General features: G+C 33.5%; 1 protein-coding gene across 1 annotated transcript in view; it reads right to left on the bottom strand.

Moving 5' to 3' along the window:
- LOC129216949 (tyrosine kinase receptor Cad96Ca-like) overlaps positions 1 to 11,736 on the bottom strand; it is a 90,364-nt gene extending 78,628 nt beyond the window's left edge. Inside the window, exon 1 of the mRNA XM_054851168.1 lies at positions 11,528 to 11,736. Coding sequence (XP_054707143.1) covers positions 11,528 to 11,573 — 46 coding nt within the window. The 5' untranslated portion in view covers positions 11,574 to 11,736. The remainder of the gene's footprint in view (positions 1 to 11,527) is intronic.
- Positions 11,737 to 18,868: the final 7,132 nt, after the last annotated feature.

Below are 18,868 nucleotides of genomic sequence, written 5' to 3'. Positions count from 1 at the left end.
CACTCAAACATACAAAACATTTTAGATTTTACTCTGTGATGAACAAATTAAATGTTTATTTATCATAAACATTTAATCGGCCGTCCCCAACCCCCGCGTTATTGAGTCTGCGGGGATGAAGTTCGTTTAAAATATGTACACCTTATCAGAGTTCAAAACCCTAAATGAAGCGAGACATTTTTAGTATAACTAATCGGAAAAATGTTTTTGTTTTGAAAATAAATTTAAAGATTAAATGCTGTTTTGAATATGTATTGTTTACAATGCTATTGGTATTATATTTTATTGTTAAACTCACCTTTCGTTGGGAGACTGCGTTATGTTGCGACGATTATTCCATCTTCTGTTAGTTTCATTATTTTTCTACTATCATTAACGCTTAAAGCTGACCCAAAGAGTAAAGAAAGAGAATTTCCCCGAGCATGCGCGCTTCTGTCGTATGCGTGAACGAAAGGAATGCCAGACGAGAGTTGCGCCGTTACGCGTTATGTCACAAATTGGTTTACCCTCCCATAAGAAGTTATCACTTCAAAAATTAAATAATGGTTGGCCAAACAATTTTTTCCGAACTTCTTTAAAATTTTAGGTTGAATAGAAATAGAACTTCTTTAAAATTTCAAATTGGAAATGATCTATTTATTAATTTCAATTTTTCCTGTTTCTATACAAATTTTTAGAAAAAGGGTTCTGTGTAGCCTTTATTTTCATACTCTTAGTAAGATCTCTAAATTGCAAAGAATGAGATGGGCAGGACATGTAACCCGCATGCCCAATGAATCTAACCCACGACGACTGCTGAAGATTCTAAATGCAAGAGCAGGTGGCAAAGACGTCCGAGAGGAAGACAAAAAATTCAATATCTGGATTGCTTGGAAAGGGACTTTAAAACTGTTAAATCCCCAAATTGGAGAAGTCAAGCGAAAAATAGATCCAACTGGAAGAAACTAATGGAAAAGGCCAGGACCCTCAATGGGTTGTCGAGCCAATGATGATGATGATGATGAGTAAGATCTCTACGGTAGCCTTATCACTGTAGGCACTTTGAAAGACCGTGGGAACTCTGTTGTAGGAAAACATTTTCATTTTATAAAAAAATAAAAATGGATAAAAAAAACCGAATCGCTTATATAAAAAAAAAAAATAAAAGAAGCTTGTAACAAAAAATGTAGCAAGAAGTGATGGAAACGAGGTATTTATAGCTTTATTTCCGAAATTTTTAGACCTTGACGACGACCGTTTAGAACACTCTCCTCCCAAAGGAACAACAGGAATTTCCATTGTTGTGAACGAAGTCAGTGATGCGTTAAATGATGTGAAAAACGAAATAAAGTAATGCTTTCGGATGTCGGGATGAAACAGCACGTCGCGGTCGATGAGTTACTAATAGAAACAGTTCGGAAATTCTTGTGAGAACTAACCGTAGAAAAGCGATACAGCTTGCTTTATTTATTTTCGGAAGATGACAGTAGAACTGCAATCATCCGAATTAATCGGGACCGGACTAAATTCAGATAAGAAATAAATAAATACGTAAGTGCAGAGAGGTAAAAGGAGAGTCAATCCATACAGGTTCAACGGATGAGTGCGCTCGACCATTTTCAATTTTTTTGAAACTCATATCCCTAAACGCTGATGAAAGATGTTTAAAATCACTTTCATTTTTTCTCTAAACTGGACCTTTGATTTTTTAGAGGTTATCAAAAGTGGTTTTCGTAGTCAAAAATGGGACTTATAGACCTTTGCTTTTTGGCCAAAATCGATTTGAATTACATTTATGGCAGGAAATTTTACGCTTTGATGTTAAAGTGCATAAGAAGATAGTCTTACATGCTGAGTTACGTGGCTGTAACTTAATAATTAAAATAATGGCAACAGGTTAAAGTTCAAGGTCAAATGTAAAAATTTTACTCATTTCAAAGGGGGATAGCTCGCGTAGGGAAATATGGCAAAAACTAATCACTGGAACCAAGGAAATAAGAATATGTAACTGTTGCTGTGTGTTTGTTTACCCTGTATAGATTACAGCTCCTCAAAAATCGGGAAAATGAAAAAAAAAATGACATTTTTAGACCCCTGTAAACCAAAAGGGGAAGGAATTAAATATAAAATTCCTTGGTCAATTGAATATTCCATTCAAGTACTATACATGTTATACATATTGTTTTGTGTGTTTGGTTTATAAAAAAAGATACAGGTCTTTGAAACTGAGTAATTTTGCTAGTTAATTCACACAGTAAAACATAAATAAAAAGTGTGAAAATTTCATTGCACCTTCTAAAAGTACGTGTATTGTGCTCTACAGTCTACAATATATTATACTGAAAAAACATATTGTAAGTATAAAAAAATTACTCTAATTTGGTAACTTAGAAATATTTGGATATGAATGAGTAGTTCATACTTGACTGACAGCTTAAGTAGTTAATTTATAGACTATACTGATAATCTACAAACACGAATACAAACATACTCACTGTGAATAAACTTATGTAACGTGCCTAAACACGTGCAAAAGCATTATCTACATTGTTGAAAGAAAAAAAAAAGTGCGTTTTTCATTTCTTGCTTGAGTGTAGTTATAAGAAAATGAACTCACACAGTAGTACTATAGTTCTGGTGGTGACACAGTATGTGGAGTACTGAAATACTTTACTAAAATACACTACAAAAATATAAAGAACTTTGTTAATTTATGTAATCACGAAACGGATGTTAACTTGAGAGCTGAATGACATTTCTATGCAATATCATATGGTAATGGACAATGTAACGGAATCAGAAGAACCGTAAAAAGAATTGAAGACTAGCTTGCAAAGAACTTCTAGAAGTCACATTTGAATTACACAGAAATGTATACCATCTGCATTTTTGCTACTAAACATTACATGTATCCTTGTGCAAGAAAGGTTTGATTCAGCAAATAAAATTCCCCAATGCAACATCTAATCACTGCTTTATGCCACCCTATTTAAATATTATAACAGTAAAATTATTGTCCACTAGCTATAGGTGTGAAGAATAGTGTGTTTCTTAAAAAGACTATCAAAAGAAAATGCCCATTATTGTCAAAAAGGTTATTACACAGCTATGTTGATCACTAAATTTAGAATCCCTGTCATTTTCTTCGTCCTGGTACAATTATGAATTGGTAGTAGTATCAAATTATGAATATGCCTTGCCAAAGCATTTCAAAACGCCATATACTTGAGTCCCCATTGCAACTATAGGACTACCAGGTGAGTTCATTTTCTCAAAACTACACTCAAACAAGAAATAAATAAAATACTAGTTTAAAAAACTAAAAATACACGCTTCCATAGCAAATGAACTAAAAAGTGAAAAATAATCTTTGGATGATAGTAGTTTACCAATCACTTAATTTTAATGTAATACAAAAAAGCGTGGGGGGGGGGGGGGTGTCTATTTACATTTTTGCTTGGACAACAAATGGAAGAAATTCAAGACAACTGATAAGAAGCACCTCACGCTTTTTGTATTACATTAAAATTAAGTGATTGGTCAACTACTATCATCCAAAGATTATTTTTCACTTTTTAGTTCATTTGCTATGGAAGCGTGTATTTTTAGTTTTTTAAACTAGTACTTTATTTTTCTGTTTTTTAGTCTTATGTTGGAGGCAAAGGTTATGTCAGGCAAAGTTTTTTTTTTTTTTTTTGTTCTGTATATGAAAATTTGAATCAGATTGGGACTTAATTGACGAAGTTATTTATAAAACGAGTGCGAGGTAATATCTTAAAGTTAAGATAAGGGCACCCCGATGGGAACCTACTGTGAGTCATCGATGTATATTTGCGGAAATCATATTTATATTACTTTGAAAATTTGAGATGCATTGAATAAAAGTTTTGTTCAACAATGGTCTGATCAGCAATGATTTTCCAATTGAAGGCTCACCTAAATTTTGGCATGAAATTAGTTTAAAACAATTATATTTCACGTTCTAATTACCTTGGAACATTGGAACAAATTTTGTCTGATGCAGAAAAATTAAAGGTTTTGTAGATATTTTTAAATAATTTCTGCGAGCATTTTTTAATGTATTTTTTTTTAATTTTTCCTTTTTCACATTGTTGGATTTATGCCAAAATATTGATTAAAATTGGACGAAACTAACAATTAAAAGAGTTAATTAATTAATTTGATTATAGAATATTGCATTGTCATCGGGTCTGAGGTCGCGTGCCAAATTTCAAAAGAATCCGATCGCAGGAAGTGGGCAAAATTTGAGCTGCAAGATTCCGTTACAAGATACATACATACATACATACAGGTGAAGCTAATAAAAGCGTGTTAAAAACACTTTTTTAAATTTAAATTTTGTATATATAATGTTTTAAGGCAATTTAGATAAGTTAATGTACAGAGCGTATGTTTGTATGCATTGAAAATTTGTGTATGTATATTATCAGTAGTCTATAAATCAACTGAGCTGTCAATCAAGTATGAACTACTCATTTATGTCCAAATATTTTTAGTTATCATATTAAAATAAATATTTTTCTACTTATAATATGTTTTTTCAGTATAATATCTTATATAGAGCACAATATACGTAATTTAAGAAGGTGCAATGAAGTTTCACACTTTTTATTTGTTTTAGTGTGTGAATTAACTAGCAAACTTACTCAATTTCAAAGACTGGTATCTTTTTTACTTTTTTAGTGATTAGTTTTTGCCATATTTCATTTCGTGTTTCCGTCTCCTACGCGATTTATCCCCCTTTGAAATGAGTAAAATTTTTAGATTTGATCTTGAACGCACTTTCATATCAAAGAGTAGAATTTCCTGCCATAAATGTAATTTAAATAGATTTTGGCCAAAACGCAAAGGTCTATAAGTCCTATTTTTAACTACGAAAACCACTTTTGATGACCTCTAAAAAAATCAAAGGTTCAGTTGAGAGAAAAAATAAACGTGGTTTTAAACATCTTTCATATGCAGCTTTTAGGAGTATGAGTTTCAAAAAAATTAAAAATGTTCGAGCGCACCCATCCGTTGAACCTGTATGGATTGACCTGGGAAATAACCAACGTTTTGTTGCACAAAATTACGGATTACTGCAGACAAGTGTCTTGGGTTTCAAGAAACCCCTTTTTCGATGCAATAATGCGAGCTTTCGGACACGTATCAGCAGTAAAATGATTTTGTGCACCAAAACGTTGGTTATTTCAGCTTCAATTCGGATAATCAAAAATTCGGATGATTTGAATTTTCTGAAAAAGGAGTTCATTTTAATCAATTGATGTGTGTTTGTCGAAAATGAGATGTGGGGAGGGGGACTCTATTTTTAAAGAAAAAAAGCTTTTCTTTACTAATAATAAAGCTGAAAGTCTGTCTGTCGGGATCTTTCTCTGTCTGTCAGGATCTCTCTTTGTCTGTCAAGATCTCTGTGACGCGCGCATAGCGCCTAGACCGTTCTGCCGATTTTCATGAAATTTGGCACAGATTTAGTTTGTAGCAGGGGGTGTGCACCTCGAAGCGATTTTTCGAAAATTCGACGTGGTTCTTTTTCTATTCCCATTTTAAGAACAAAATGATGGACGAGTAAATTACGAAATTATCATAACGTGGAACCGTAACATGGGCACAAGCCAATTGGCGAGAAATTCACCATACATCATTTGTAAATATACAAGCGAACCAGAAGACCTTTTAATTTTTCTACAACGGGCAAAGCCGTGCGGGTACCACTAGTAAATAGTAAACTAGAAGGGTAACATTTTTCATGCTAAGAGTACTTACAACTGCTGTACATTATAACAGAATGTACTAACTATGACTATAAATAAATGTCATTGCTTCCCGAACATCTCGGCCAAAGTAAGCTGTTTGACTAACTTCGCGGAGGGAAGGATATTTACCATGGCGCTTTGGATAGTTGGAGTTTGGATCTTAAAGAGGATACCATGTTTGTCAAAACTATTTTTCGAATGCATTCATTCCTGTGGAAATAACATAATTGGCACCTTTTAAATTTAATTGAAAGTTTATTTCATTAGCTCCAATACCGAATAACTTTTAGTTTCAGTAAGGCTCTAACAATTTGAGGCATGACCTTGACAATGTTTGATTCTTTTTGAGATCAATGGAAAAGTGGCAAGTTATTGTCCCGAATTTGAGTTGGAATGCTTTTGCAAAACTACTAACTACGAAAGAAGCCCTACCCTACTCAGTGCCAATTATAAGCCCCAAGATAAGAATTCATTGCTAAGGCCATGCTTCAATTTATCAGAGCCACACTATATAAGTCGAGAAAATATACTGACGGTGGTAAAACAATTAGCATTTTTGTCATTGTCATTCATAGGAATTAGGAATGTTACATCCCAATGCAGTCAGGGGCAGGCAAGTCATTTGGACGATCGAGGGGGAGGGGCGGGGGGTTATGAAATGCGGCATTCTTGTACGTATTTTGTTTTTTTTTTTCCCTAAAAAAATGTATTGAGCATAAACCCCTTGCAATTCGGGGAAATTTTTGAAAGGACGGGGTTGGCCAGGAGTTGATCTAACTTCTGGCTTTGGAAGAAGTCATTAATAAAATATGAGCACACAAATTGGAAGGCGGAGGTTGTTTATTGGCTGTAAGTGCAGTATCTATGCGACAGTAGGACGTCTGTGACTCGGATAACTTTTAGAAATTAAAGCCCTCAAACGCAGTTTTAGTTGCCTTTGGCCGCGTTTAGAGAAGGGGAGGTTGAGGCCGTGACTCTCCTGACCCAATCCCTGAACCTGAACCAATGATTAATGCAGTAGGGGGGCTCCCGGGTTTAAACAATCACTCTGAGCAACTCCGTGCCCTACGGGTTTCATGAGGGAGCAATGCCCTACCTTTTCATGACTGATGCCCATGCCCTACCTTTAAAAATAGAAATAAAAAGAATGAAAAGAAAAATTATCTACTCCGTTTTGTCTGCGTAGATATCGAGGCGATATCTCTTTTCTGTAACCAGTCGTGGATTCATAGGTTTGGGGGCCCGTCGCAATGAATTTGGGGGGGGGGGGCGTTTTAAGAGATGAACAGAACTAAGTGAATTATTTTTCAAGTGTATATTTGGATACCCTTCAGGGCTCCTACGGCTTGTGTGGTGGGGGGGGGGGTGAGGGGGCACCTCAGGACATGTTAAATCTGTCAATGTCTGTAACATTATTTTCATTTTAATATTTTTTTACTTTAGTTACACCCTTTGGAATTGATTATTAAAACTCGCACTTTTATGATAACTTGATATACATCGAAGAAATGGCTTAAGTCACAAATTTTCCTAAGCTTTAACACAGAAATTTCATTAGTTTATTTTGAACGTTTATCACATGTTCGATATAAAAATTATTCAGTTCCGTTCATTTTTAATTCTATTCATTAATTATTGCGAATTATGCACGTTGCACGCTTTTCTGTGAAGATATGCGCTTACGAAGATTGCAATCAAAGTGTCAGTTGCTATCACAATAGTAAATAGAACGGATATAAAGCTCAAAATGTTGGGGGGGAAACGAGACATTTGTTCCGTGGTTTAGTATGAAAGTTTTTTAATTTGAACGAACGCTTTCTCTTATCCAGAAGCTCTTTATGCATTGAAAAATGGTCCTCTGGTTGGAGGTGTTCATTCATTGGGTTGGTGAGTTTCTTTCCATTTCAACCCCCTTAGAAAACCTTATGGAAAACAGTAAAAATTCTCTAATTTAAAAAAAAAAGAATACATTTATCATTTAAGTGTTCGTCATAGGCCTAATGCTGATTTTGGACGATGTTATGAATTTTTTAATGTTAAATTGGGTTTAAGTGTTCATCCACTGATCGGTCTTTCCTATAGCAGATTTATGCATTCACCTTGGAGAGAGAGAGAGAGAGAGAGAGAGAGAAAGAGACAGAAGCAGAGAGCCAAGGGCGGATACAAGGAGGGGCGATGGGGGCGATCGCCCCCCCCCCCTTGAGCCAAGAGATGAATAACCGGGCACCTATCGAAATTAACCCAAAAAAAACTAAAGAATATTCGCGAAACAAAATCTTCTTCAGAGGCAAAAGAACATTCTTTCTTGCCTTTATAGGAATAAGAATTTATAACATTTTTTTCTTCTTTGTTGGGATTGAATTTTGGCTTGAAAATATGATGAAACAGAAACCTTAAGATCTTTTAACAGAGAAAGAAAAAGTCTAACGGGCTAAAATGCAAATCATAAAAGGGAAAGGGGGAAACATAACCTTCGCAATCAGACATTCAGAGCGCCGCCGATTTTTTGATGACGCCAGTCATTCTGTATAGCGTCACTCTAGGAAACCGCGGGAAATGTTCAGTCATTGTCTCTCTTGAATACATCTAACTTCCAAAGACTATGTCCAAAAGAAAACAAAGCAATTTATTTGGATTTTTCACGAAGAAAGAAGACCAAGAAAAAACCCCTGAAACTAGTGAGCTACCAGATGTTGTTAGAGAAGGTACGTTTATGTATTTTGTATTTTCTTTTCGTTTTTTCTTTTTCTGATTCGAGAAGTTTTGGTCTGTATGTGAGTGTGCATGCATAGATATTTTTAACGCCTCATAAACACATGCATTAAAAATCGAAAAGACGGCTCAAAAATATTGTGAACTGTAATTGACGGTTTGTGTTTTAAGCCTTTGAAAACACAAAACCTAAGTAAAGTTCCGGAATGATAATATTTATCAAAAATTTATTAAATTAGAAAAAACAAAATTGAATAAATTGACTAGGGCCATTCTAGCTGGGGTCAGTTTTATATTTTCTCTATGTATTAAAAAAAAAGTAAGGTCAAAGAAATAATGAAAGGAAGTCTGTGGCGGGCTTGCGTCCAGGAGACCCCATACACCTACAACCTTGAATATTTGTACAAAATTACTATGAGCCCCAGGGTTTTCACCTGGGGCTTTATGTTTTAAACTTCGAATTAGATTTTTTGTAATTAATTTTTAAGACAGGAATTTTACATTAATTGCCTATTATCGGGATGAAAGATTTCCCATACCCCCGAGCATTCGATGTCGTTCGAAAGACATTTTTTTTTCTGAATCAGATGCAGCTTGTTCCAATTTTATCAATAAATTAAAACAACTCAATCAATTTTTATCTAGGGAACCATACGATCTTAGGTTGGATTTGGCTTACTATTTAATTTAATGATTTAGAAAGAAAGGTTTTCCAAACAATCGGCATATTTTACTTCTAAATACGTAAAACTTTTATTTTTTACAGCATATTTATTTTCCTCTTGCTTTTTGTACCAAAATAATGTAATGTGCACATGAGTTCACCTTTTTGATACCGATCATATTGCATCTCCAAAGTTTATTTTAAGTAATAAGTATTATTGTATTAACTTGTGCTTAATTATATGTTTGAACACCACACACACATACATACATACATATATATATATATATATATATATATATATATATATATATATATATATATATATATATATATATATATATATATATATATATATCGGTAAATAATAAAAATCTATCGCCCCCCCCCCCTTGAGAAGTTTCTGGATCCGCCCTTGCAGAGAGCTGTTTCTTCCGACCGAAAAAAAAAAAAAACGATGCGTAAAAATTGTCTTCAAGCGTTGACACTGACGTTCTACAAGAATGTTCTTCAATCAGGATGACCTGCTTATCTTTCACTTTCTGCGGTTAAAGTTGAACTCTCAGCAGTTCAATAATTTCATTCCTTGCTGCATTTAGAGCATAGCTGCGGAGTCGGAGGGAAAACGACCGACTCCGGGAATTTTAAAGCGTCTGACTCCAATTCCGACTCAGTTACATAAAAATCAATCCTCCTAAAACAAAGCCAAGGAGAAACACAAGAATGTTAAATCACTTTCGAGAGTTGTAGCGACAATCTCTGTAAAACTATTTTTTCTGCAGTGATTCGTAGCGCTGCAGGAATCGCTTTTTAGCGATATTTCCTCCACACCTAAGTTATTTCTCTCCACTTCAATTGATAGTCATTGGATTAAACCTGATTAAAGTACAAAATATTTTCATTTAAATTGTAGCTCATAACGATATTATATTTTATTTCGTCGTGATTTCAAGATTTTTGCGCATTTTAGCTTTATTTATTTTTTGCACCGACAGCGGAACACTACTTTTCATAGACCATAATTTTTATGAATATCGATAAAGCTAATGTTTAAAAAAGTTTTATGAAATTCAAAAGTTTAAGACAAAAAACTTATTCGGGGAGAGTGGCCCAAAGCCGGAAGGTCGCTCAAGGTTTGATAATAGATAAATATTGGCTTCGAAATAATACAAAAATTACTTTTTATTTTGAAGTACAAGAAACCCTGTTAGGAAAAAAACCCGACAAAAGCTACAATTTTCCAGCGTTCTTCGAAAACCTACTCAAACTTTGTGCCACCCTCCCCTATATGTTAACTTTAAATGAAAATGAGCTTTACCTTCAGAGCCCATCTTTGATCAGCTAACAAAAATTCTCAATCACATTGCAAAATGTTTTCCCAGTTACTACTCAATAATATATAAGTTTCCTTGTAATACTCAATTTAAGATGCTATACATCATTGACAAATTGCAATTTAAAGTACAAAATATTTTCATTTAAAATATAACTCATAACTAAATTGTATTTCAGTATTTTCCCGCATTAATTTAAAGTATTAAAGTATTTTTCCGCGTATTGATTGCCTCATTTGAAACTGGTAGAAGAGTTAGCAATTGAAAACCAAACTTAATATGAATGTTACTTGACTTTTACATTTTTAGAATGCTACAACTTCAAATTATTAAAGTATGTAGTGGTTATAACTGAAAGAAAAAAAAAAGTCGAATAAAATAGTAATAACCTGAATAAAAATAACTTGAATTCATTTTTGATAAATTCTAATCCCATTTTTATCAAGCTTGAGATAGGAGCCTTTCAAATAAATAAATAATTAAGTAAATGAAATAAATAAGCGAATAATAGTTAGAATTAAAAAAAAGAAAAGAAAGAAAAAGATAAAAAAGAATCATGTCCAACATTAACGAAATGTTAAAAGATTCATCATCTGCAGGAAAAAAATTAGTAAGAACCGAAAAGTAGAACCGAAGTGAGAACCGAATAAATAAATATAATAATAATAAACCGAATGAAATGGAAACAAATCAATAAGATGCAAAAAAATATATCGTCTTCAAAGAAAAACAAACATAATGGGAAATGCAACTCGATATTTGTCAAACACGAAGATAATCGAGTGCGAAACGTCAAGTTTTTGGTTCAAACTAAGCAATGGTTTGCAATTATTGCAAAAAATGCTTCTTAAATTAGTTGGGTAGATTTCACATTTCATTTACCAGAAGAATACTAATAACAAAAAAAATTAGTTTTGAGCGAAAAAACATATTTAATGTGAAGTAATAGAATTTAAAAAATTTAAAAAATGCTTAAAATTAATGTTGCTCTCTTTTTGTATAAAGTAAAAATTTCGCAAGTTCAAAACAAGAGTAATAAATGCAGTAGCAATGACCGCACTTACCTGAAGACCACAGGCTGAGCACCACAGACGTTGTCAAATACAACATCGCTGGACAAAAATCCAAGGAATTCTATTGAAACACTTTATAAACAAAAGTTCCGAGGAGAAGAATAATCCAAGAATTTATTTTATTCCTAAGATCCATTGCATTGTATTAAGAGTTGTCGAATTTGTCGAACATCAGATCACACACTTCGAAAAACAGGTACGAAACTGGAAAAACAAATCCAAGCGAAACAAACTTAAAACAAACTCATATTTTTTATTAGCAGTGGAGAAAAATTCCACTGTGTTCCGTAGTCATCTGCTGGTAGTCAAAAGCACGATTTCATGTAAGCGGAGGTTACTGTGTGTTGACAAAGTAAATAATCGCCAAATTTGGCGCTAAAATTGTTGACGGAGTAATATGAGAAATCTGTAGTTTTATCATTTATGCAATATTTTTTTAAATGTTTTTGAGCTAAATTGTAAATTTAAATAAGGAAAAAAAAACCTTCAAATATATATTCCTGCACTGCAATCGACTTTGTATTGATTTGTCATGGTTCAGGAAATAAAATTTCAACCACATAAAATCGTTAAAATACAACATAAGGCTGATTTATCAAACAAAAACTCTTTAATAATGTGTGTTGGGAAAAAATAAATCGTTAAAATATTTCAAAAACCATCAAAAAAAAAAAAAATGTTGAAGTATAACGCAAGGCAGATTTATGCAACAGAAACTACATAATTATGTTTTAGTGGAGGAGCAAATGGTCAAATTTTAGCTCCCGTGCGATTTTTGTGATACAATTATGGGAGTTAGTTTTTCTGAAAGGTATTCGGAAAGGTATAGAACGAATTTAGATGTTGCCAACCTCGAAAATGGTGCAGAGGGGCAAATGGGGCGGTTATAACTGTGCTGGGGGGCAAGTGGTTTTCCGTTCAATTTTTGTGATGCAATTTCGGGAGTTATTTTTTCTGAAAGGTATTGGCACGAGGAAAACGAAATTTATGTTGCCAACACCGAAAATGGTGCAGAGGGCAAGGCGGCGGTTATAACTGCGCTAGATTGGGGGTAAATGGTTTTTCGTCCCTAACGGTTTCGTATATATATATATATATATATATATATATATATATATATATATATCAAAGGAGAACTCATATCATCTTGGATTCAAATTGAATTTGAGAGACATTTCAAAAGCAATTACAAAAGCAAATTATAAAATACATCAAGGGCGGATCTAGTTTCTGTTTGAGGGTGTCATTTTCGATAAGCGGGGTCATGAGTGTCATTTCGGACATAAGGAAGGGGGTCTGTCTCGTGAATTTTTTTTTTCGAAGTATAAGCCCCCCAAACGCAGCTTTGATCACTAAAGGAGGTGAAATGATCACTATGAAACCTTCTCTGGATGTACTCCTGAAATATCCGAGCGAAAAACGTAAGGAACTTTTTTTTTTTTGGGGGGGGGGGGTGCTTTGTAGAATGTGGGTCAGGTGCGCTAACACTGTTGGAGGGTAACGGGAAACTGACGGGCCCTCCTGATACCATGTGACAAGACGGATATACATCTAAATTTTTATTCAATTTTTTTCTTCAGCAAAATTCAGAATTGGGTATTGCGTCATTAAACTGTTAGCGTTTGTAAAATAATGGCTTTAGTTTACTAATTTTCTCTCACAAAACAAACGGAAAAACTTTTTTGTTTTATGGAATAGTAATTTCAATGCCTTCTGCTCTGGCAAGAGACTTGAATTTTTGAAATTTTTAGAAAAACATCAAATAAAGAGAAAATTTACAAAATATTTTAAATTCCGCTGAGCTTTAAACCTAAGTGCTATAATTTTTTAGCTTCCTAACACAAACTACTGCATAAAATTGTAAGACTGTGCGTTAATTTTTTCTCCTCTGGCAAGAGGCCTGAATTTTGAGAGTTTTACATAAATTTCTTAAATACAAGTGACACATTACAAAGTACGATAGAAAGAGCCATTTTTGGGCCTCAAAATTGCAATTTGAACGGGTTGGTTTTTCTGTATGAAAAATACCATGTGTTCTATAATGCACCTCTGAAAACGTGGATACAAAATCGCATGATGAAAGGTTTAATAGTTAAAGCATGAAAGCATAATAAACAGACTCACTTTTTCACCTATAATATTAGTAAGGATTATCATTTCGTACTCTTTAAATAACACACCTATTGCCTTATAACTAAAGGATGATGTCATTGAAGTGGAACCTGGCTATTATGCTGGCTTCCAAGAAAGAGTGTAAAGCAAAAGACTCTAAACACCCAACAGTAAAGAAAAGAGGAACTATTTGTGTCTTATGGAACACATGTTCAAGTTATATTTTGCTGTTCGAACTTAGTAGCCCCGTTCATTACTTATTAGAAGAAGCGAAAAAAAAATTTTTTTCAAAAATTATAAAAATTCCATTGTAAAATATGAAAAGTAAGCACAAACATTTTAAAATAAAATAATAAACAATCCTATAGTCGCTTAGTCTTCCCTTCTATTATCCATGAACCATAAAAAGCTTTGTTCTTTCCGTGCATAAATTGCTATTTTTTCGATTGAGTCTACTTTTCCCGCAGTTTTAAGAGTATTGTGAGCTGTTTCTGGATCTAGACTATTAAATAGGCAATGAAACCATGAAAAGGGGGTGTTGTTTAGAAAAAAAGAGGGACACTTTCATTAAAAAAATTGGATTGCATTATTAAACTGTTAGCGTTTGTAAAATAATGACTTTAGATTACTAATTTTCTCTCACAAAACAAACGGATATTCGCAACTCCAATAAACTATAGGGGCGCTGCAGCTACTGTCTAATGGCGGATGAAAAAGGTAAAACAAACAAATGCCGTAACTTATAACTTGCTTTGACGCTTAGTAAATGACAGTAATTTTTCATCGTGTTTGTGGGAAGCTTTCTTTTCTAATCTTCTGAAATTACGTTACGCCAAACTCTCTGAAGCCTGTAAACCCAAAGAAAATACGTAGAATGGAATGTTTTACCTTTTTCGGTAGTATTCTTAATCACCGCAAGGTAGCGTATTCGAGCTCTGGAGTTGCGAATACCTTTTTGTTTCATAGAATAGTAACTCCAATTGAAATTTAAAGAAAAGAGGAACTTTTTGTGTCTTATGGTACACAAAATATACGAAATAGACAATGAAGCCATGAAAAGAGGGGTGTTGTTTCAAAAAAAGGGGGGCGGAGACACTATTTCATTAAAATTTTGTAAAACTGAATAATTGTGTCCAATGAAATCATTTAATTATTGTTCAAAACATTTTTTGTAAAAAGATGGTAAGTCTTTTGAACTTTCCTTGAATGGGTTTGATTTTTTTTTTCCACCGAATATTTTTCAACTAACATAAACGCGAGATTTTCATGTTAGTTCAATAAAAGTTAGAGACCTGCCAATTTAAATAACATGAAGATTCTAATCTAATTTCGTCTAAGAAAGATTACGCTGTTGTTTTGTATCAGCTTTAAATCCACTCTGCTTGAAAGACATCAAATGATAATTCTTTATTCCTGTCTTTCTTTTTCTAATTTCACTCCAGACCTTGAAGATGGATACTGTTGTAAGTTGAATACTAATTGCCGTTTAACTGTATTCTACTTTTGCATTCTATTCACGTAATCGGACACATACGATTATGCCATTTCCTATTTTAAGTAGCTATTGCTATGACAAGGGAAGAAACATGGGTGGATTTAGGACTTGAGGTCCTGGGTGAGCGTGGAGCACCTTAGATTTTCAATACCTGTCAACTTAGGTGATATATTTTTCGAAGACTCATCAACTTGAATTATTTTGTGCAAAGAATAGATTTCCAAACACTTTTTCCCATTTCGTTTCAGATTCCTAATGATTTTTTCCAAAGGCCTGCTGTGTTTTATATTAATCTTTGGTTCTTTCTTGACGGTACTAGCAGGGCAAAATTTGCATGGGAGCCGCGCTCTTGTACTTCTTTTCGATTTGGTGTGAAGTTTTATATTATCGACGGCATTCAGGCTCATTTATGCATCAAAATATGTTCTGAAGACTATAGAGTTCCTGCACTTCTTTTTCTAGTGTTAAAACACTAGCATCAGGCACGATCTTTCCACGTTTACAGCAACATGTATGAATGAGTTAAATTCCGAAAATTTTTAGAAAAATATTCAAAAACGTAGATTTAAAAGTAATTTTACAACTGACGTACATCAGCGAAACACAGAATTTTTCCAATCTATCGTATTCCACAAAAGCTAATCTAACTGGCAAGGAAGCGCAGACGATATTTAAAAAAACTTGAAAACTAAATTTATTATTATTTTTCAATAAATTTATTTAAAAAATTTTTCATCCCTTATATAACTATGATGTCAAATAACAATGATTACGAAACAGAAGATAAATTTCACTCTTTTTTTCTTCTTTGAGAATCTTATTTTACAATTTCAAAGCAGACGATAATTTGAATTGTTGGTGACGTCAAGAGCGTCATTATCCTCTTCGTAAAGTACAGGCAAAGAGTTCAACTTTCTTTCGTTTTCAAAATAGTGCTGTATTTTCCTCAAAAGATTTTTTTTTTTTTTTACATTTCTGATCTATTTTCTTTTTTATGTATACAATTAATTATTGATAAACATACTACAATTAAGCTTTCTACTTTTGTTAAGGCATTTCCCTGCTCACCTTGGAGAGGAACTTTTCTCCCCTTTATCTTTTGAGAGGTTGAATAAATTATTTTCAATTTCAGATAAAGTTTTAGGGAACCTCCCGTGTGTACATAATTTTAGCAACTGTTTCCATCAACTCTCATCTTGAGTTTTCTTCCATTTTTTGTACCTTCCATTGCAAATATGAACTGCTTTTAGAAAATGCTTGAACCTGAAGTAAAAAAAACACTTGAAAAAACATGCACCTTTTCATGGATTACCACCAGGTACTGCCTGAGTGTCTGACCACCGATGGGATGCAAGGCTGACATCCGGTTTACAGGTGGAAATGAACGTATCTATTAATTTTCAGGGATGCCAGGTTTTGCAATTTTTCCTTGGGGGAGGGGGCGAGGACCCGGACGCCCTCAATCCCAAAAAAGAAAAAAAATAATATAACCATTTCTTTTTTTTTTAAATTGACTTCTCAATAAAACAAGGAAAAATGTTTTTCAGTTATTTAAAATTTAAAAAGAAGACAAAAGGCACAAATTTCATTTGAATAAAAGCATTTTCGTCTGCCAAAGAAGTAATACTGGAGTCGGTACCGGTACCGGATGAGCGGTAATTAACTTACTGGTTTGGAACTCAAAAGAACGTAGTTCAATCGTCTATTAATTCTTCTTTGATGGAATCAGTAATTGACATTTAAAAAACATGTGTGAAGATGGTCCTAGAAAAGCGCTATGAAAAATTGAAATGCGGAGGTGGGGTGAACTTTTCAATTTCTTGGGCCCCCTCCAAAAATCATTTCTGTATCCGCCCCTTGTTTTGCATATGTGTGTTAACCTCTAAATTAAGCAGAGTCAAATAAGCGAAATACGCATCTAATTTGTACCTCTCCCCCTCATTCAGATAGACTCGTTTTGGCTGGACGTTTACCAATTCCACAGCAACCGTGGGCAGACAGTACATCTGAAAAATTATTTGACTTTGCGTTCCGTTTTATGGGGTGAATTCTTCAACGTTCGAGAGAGAGCTAAAATTAATAGGGTAGACCGGAAAAATGCCGCCATCTTAAGGAACTTCAATTTTTATCACCATCAAAAATCGTATTTATGAGCTAGATCAATATTTTGGATTATTGTACGCCATCTTAAGAATGTATACAAAATTTGTTATTAATAAATCTGTAAAAGAAATAGTCATAAAACATCAATTTGTCAACCTCTGCACAGTGGCGGTGTTACCCAGACAGTTGTGGTAATCCCGCCACCAGCCAATATGACTACAAGACTAAGAAGGAAAATTTATTGAAAATCCTATATGCAATTAGCATTACAATAAAGGAATTGAAAATCAAAAGAGATGACATTTTTAGTTTGTACGAGTAAAAATCAGTATTTTGAATTCATCTGATTTTCTTAATTTTTTTTACAAAAATCACAAATATAGTTTCCAGCTGTTTCAAGCATTGCTACACTCTGAATGCACCCACTTGCCACAGTAAGTGCATCTGTATCACAGTTCGTTCGTTCCATATTCATTGCATATAGCACTAAGTTGAGCGTTTGGATCGCTTGGATCAAAAGGGTCATCATTTTCGTCGTCTTTACAAAACTTTTTGACGTCGATGTCTTTCCTCATCTGAAGAGTTTTCAAAACTAAAAAGTCGCTTGCCCCTTTTCTTAACAGATTTATTCATTTTCTTATTCCGTGTTCTCAGTGCTTTCTCTTGGATTCCGTTTTGATAGACATTCCAAAATTAATTGCTAATTATTATTTCTTTTTGTAAAATAGTACCAGTACATTTCTATTTGTGATTCTGAGAAATACTCAGAATTTTTAAAAGGGATAAATAACCTAAGAATTTATACACGAGTTATATGATTAAAATATTTTCTTAATTAGGAAAAGAAATACTGATGTGTTTTACCTACAAAAGTGTTAATAATTCACTTAAATTTACTGTTTGACCACCAATTACATGGAAAGGTTAATATCCGGTTTTTAGGCGGAAATGGACGTATCTATTAGTTTATAGGAATGTTAGTTGGTTTGTTTCATATGCGCACTTTTGCCTCTCGAATATTTAGCCTTAGTTTTGCAAAAATGAAAATTTACTCACTTGAACATTTTTTAAATCTAAAGTATATTCAATCTATATTCTCACGGCAAAAATTGATTTATTTATTCACAACAAAGTTTTTACTTTTACGTTCCTGAACGAAATAAAAATATTTTATTTTTGTTGTTTCCATGGTAACTATTTTTGTTTCCCCTTATTTAATTTTTGAGTATACAATAAATGAATAAGGCACTAGTGAGAATATAAAACGCGTGCGTCAAAATCCCATCATTATTTTCCCTTCTTCCCTGCTACATTCATTCAGATGAAATCGTCTTTACTTGGCAGGCTACGAAAACAGTACGCAGAAAAAGTTTTTAATCCTTAAAATTAAAAATTTTAAAATATCTCTTATTTAAAAAAAAAAATTATTCATTTACAAATCAGTTTTTGATGTCACTGTGTGTTCCATCAGACAGAACTAGAGTTGCTGTATATATAGGGGTAGGGGCCCCTATATATACAGCACCCCTATATATACAGGTTAGACAGAACTAAACCATTTAGACCCTCGTGGCCAGTACTCCTAATGAAATTGGTCCTCACTCGTTAAATGCTGAAATCGG

The sequence above is a fragment of the Uloborus diversus genome, chromosome 2 (assembly GCF_026930045.1).
Source record: "Uloborus diversus isolate 005 chromosome 2, Udiv.v.3.1, whole genome shotgun sequence".
NCBI lineage: Eukaryota > Metazoa > Arthropoda > Arachnida > Araneae > Uloboridae > Uloborus > Uloborus diversus.
The sequence above is the reverse complement of the archived record's forward strand: the minus strand, read 5'-3'. Positions and strand labels throughout refer to the sequence as shown.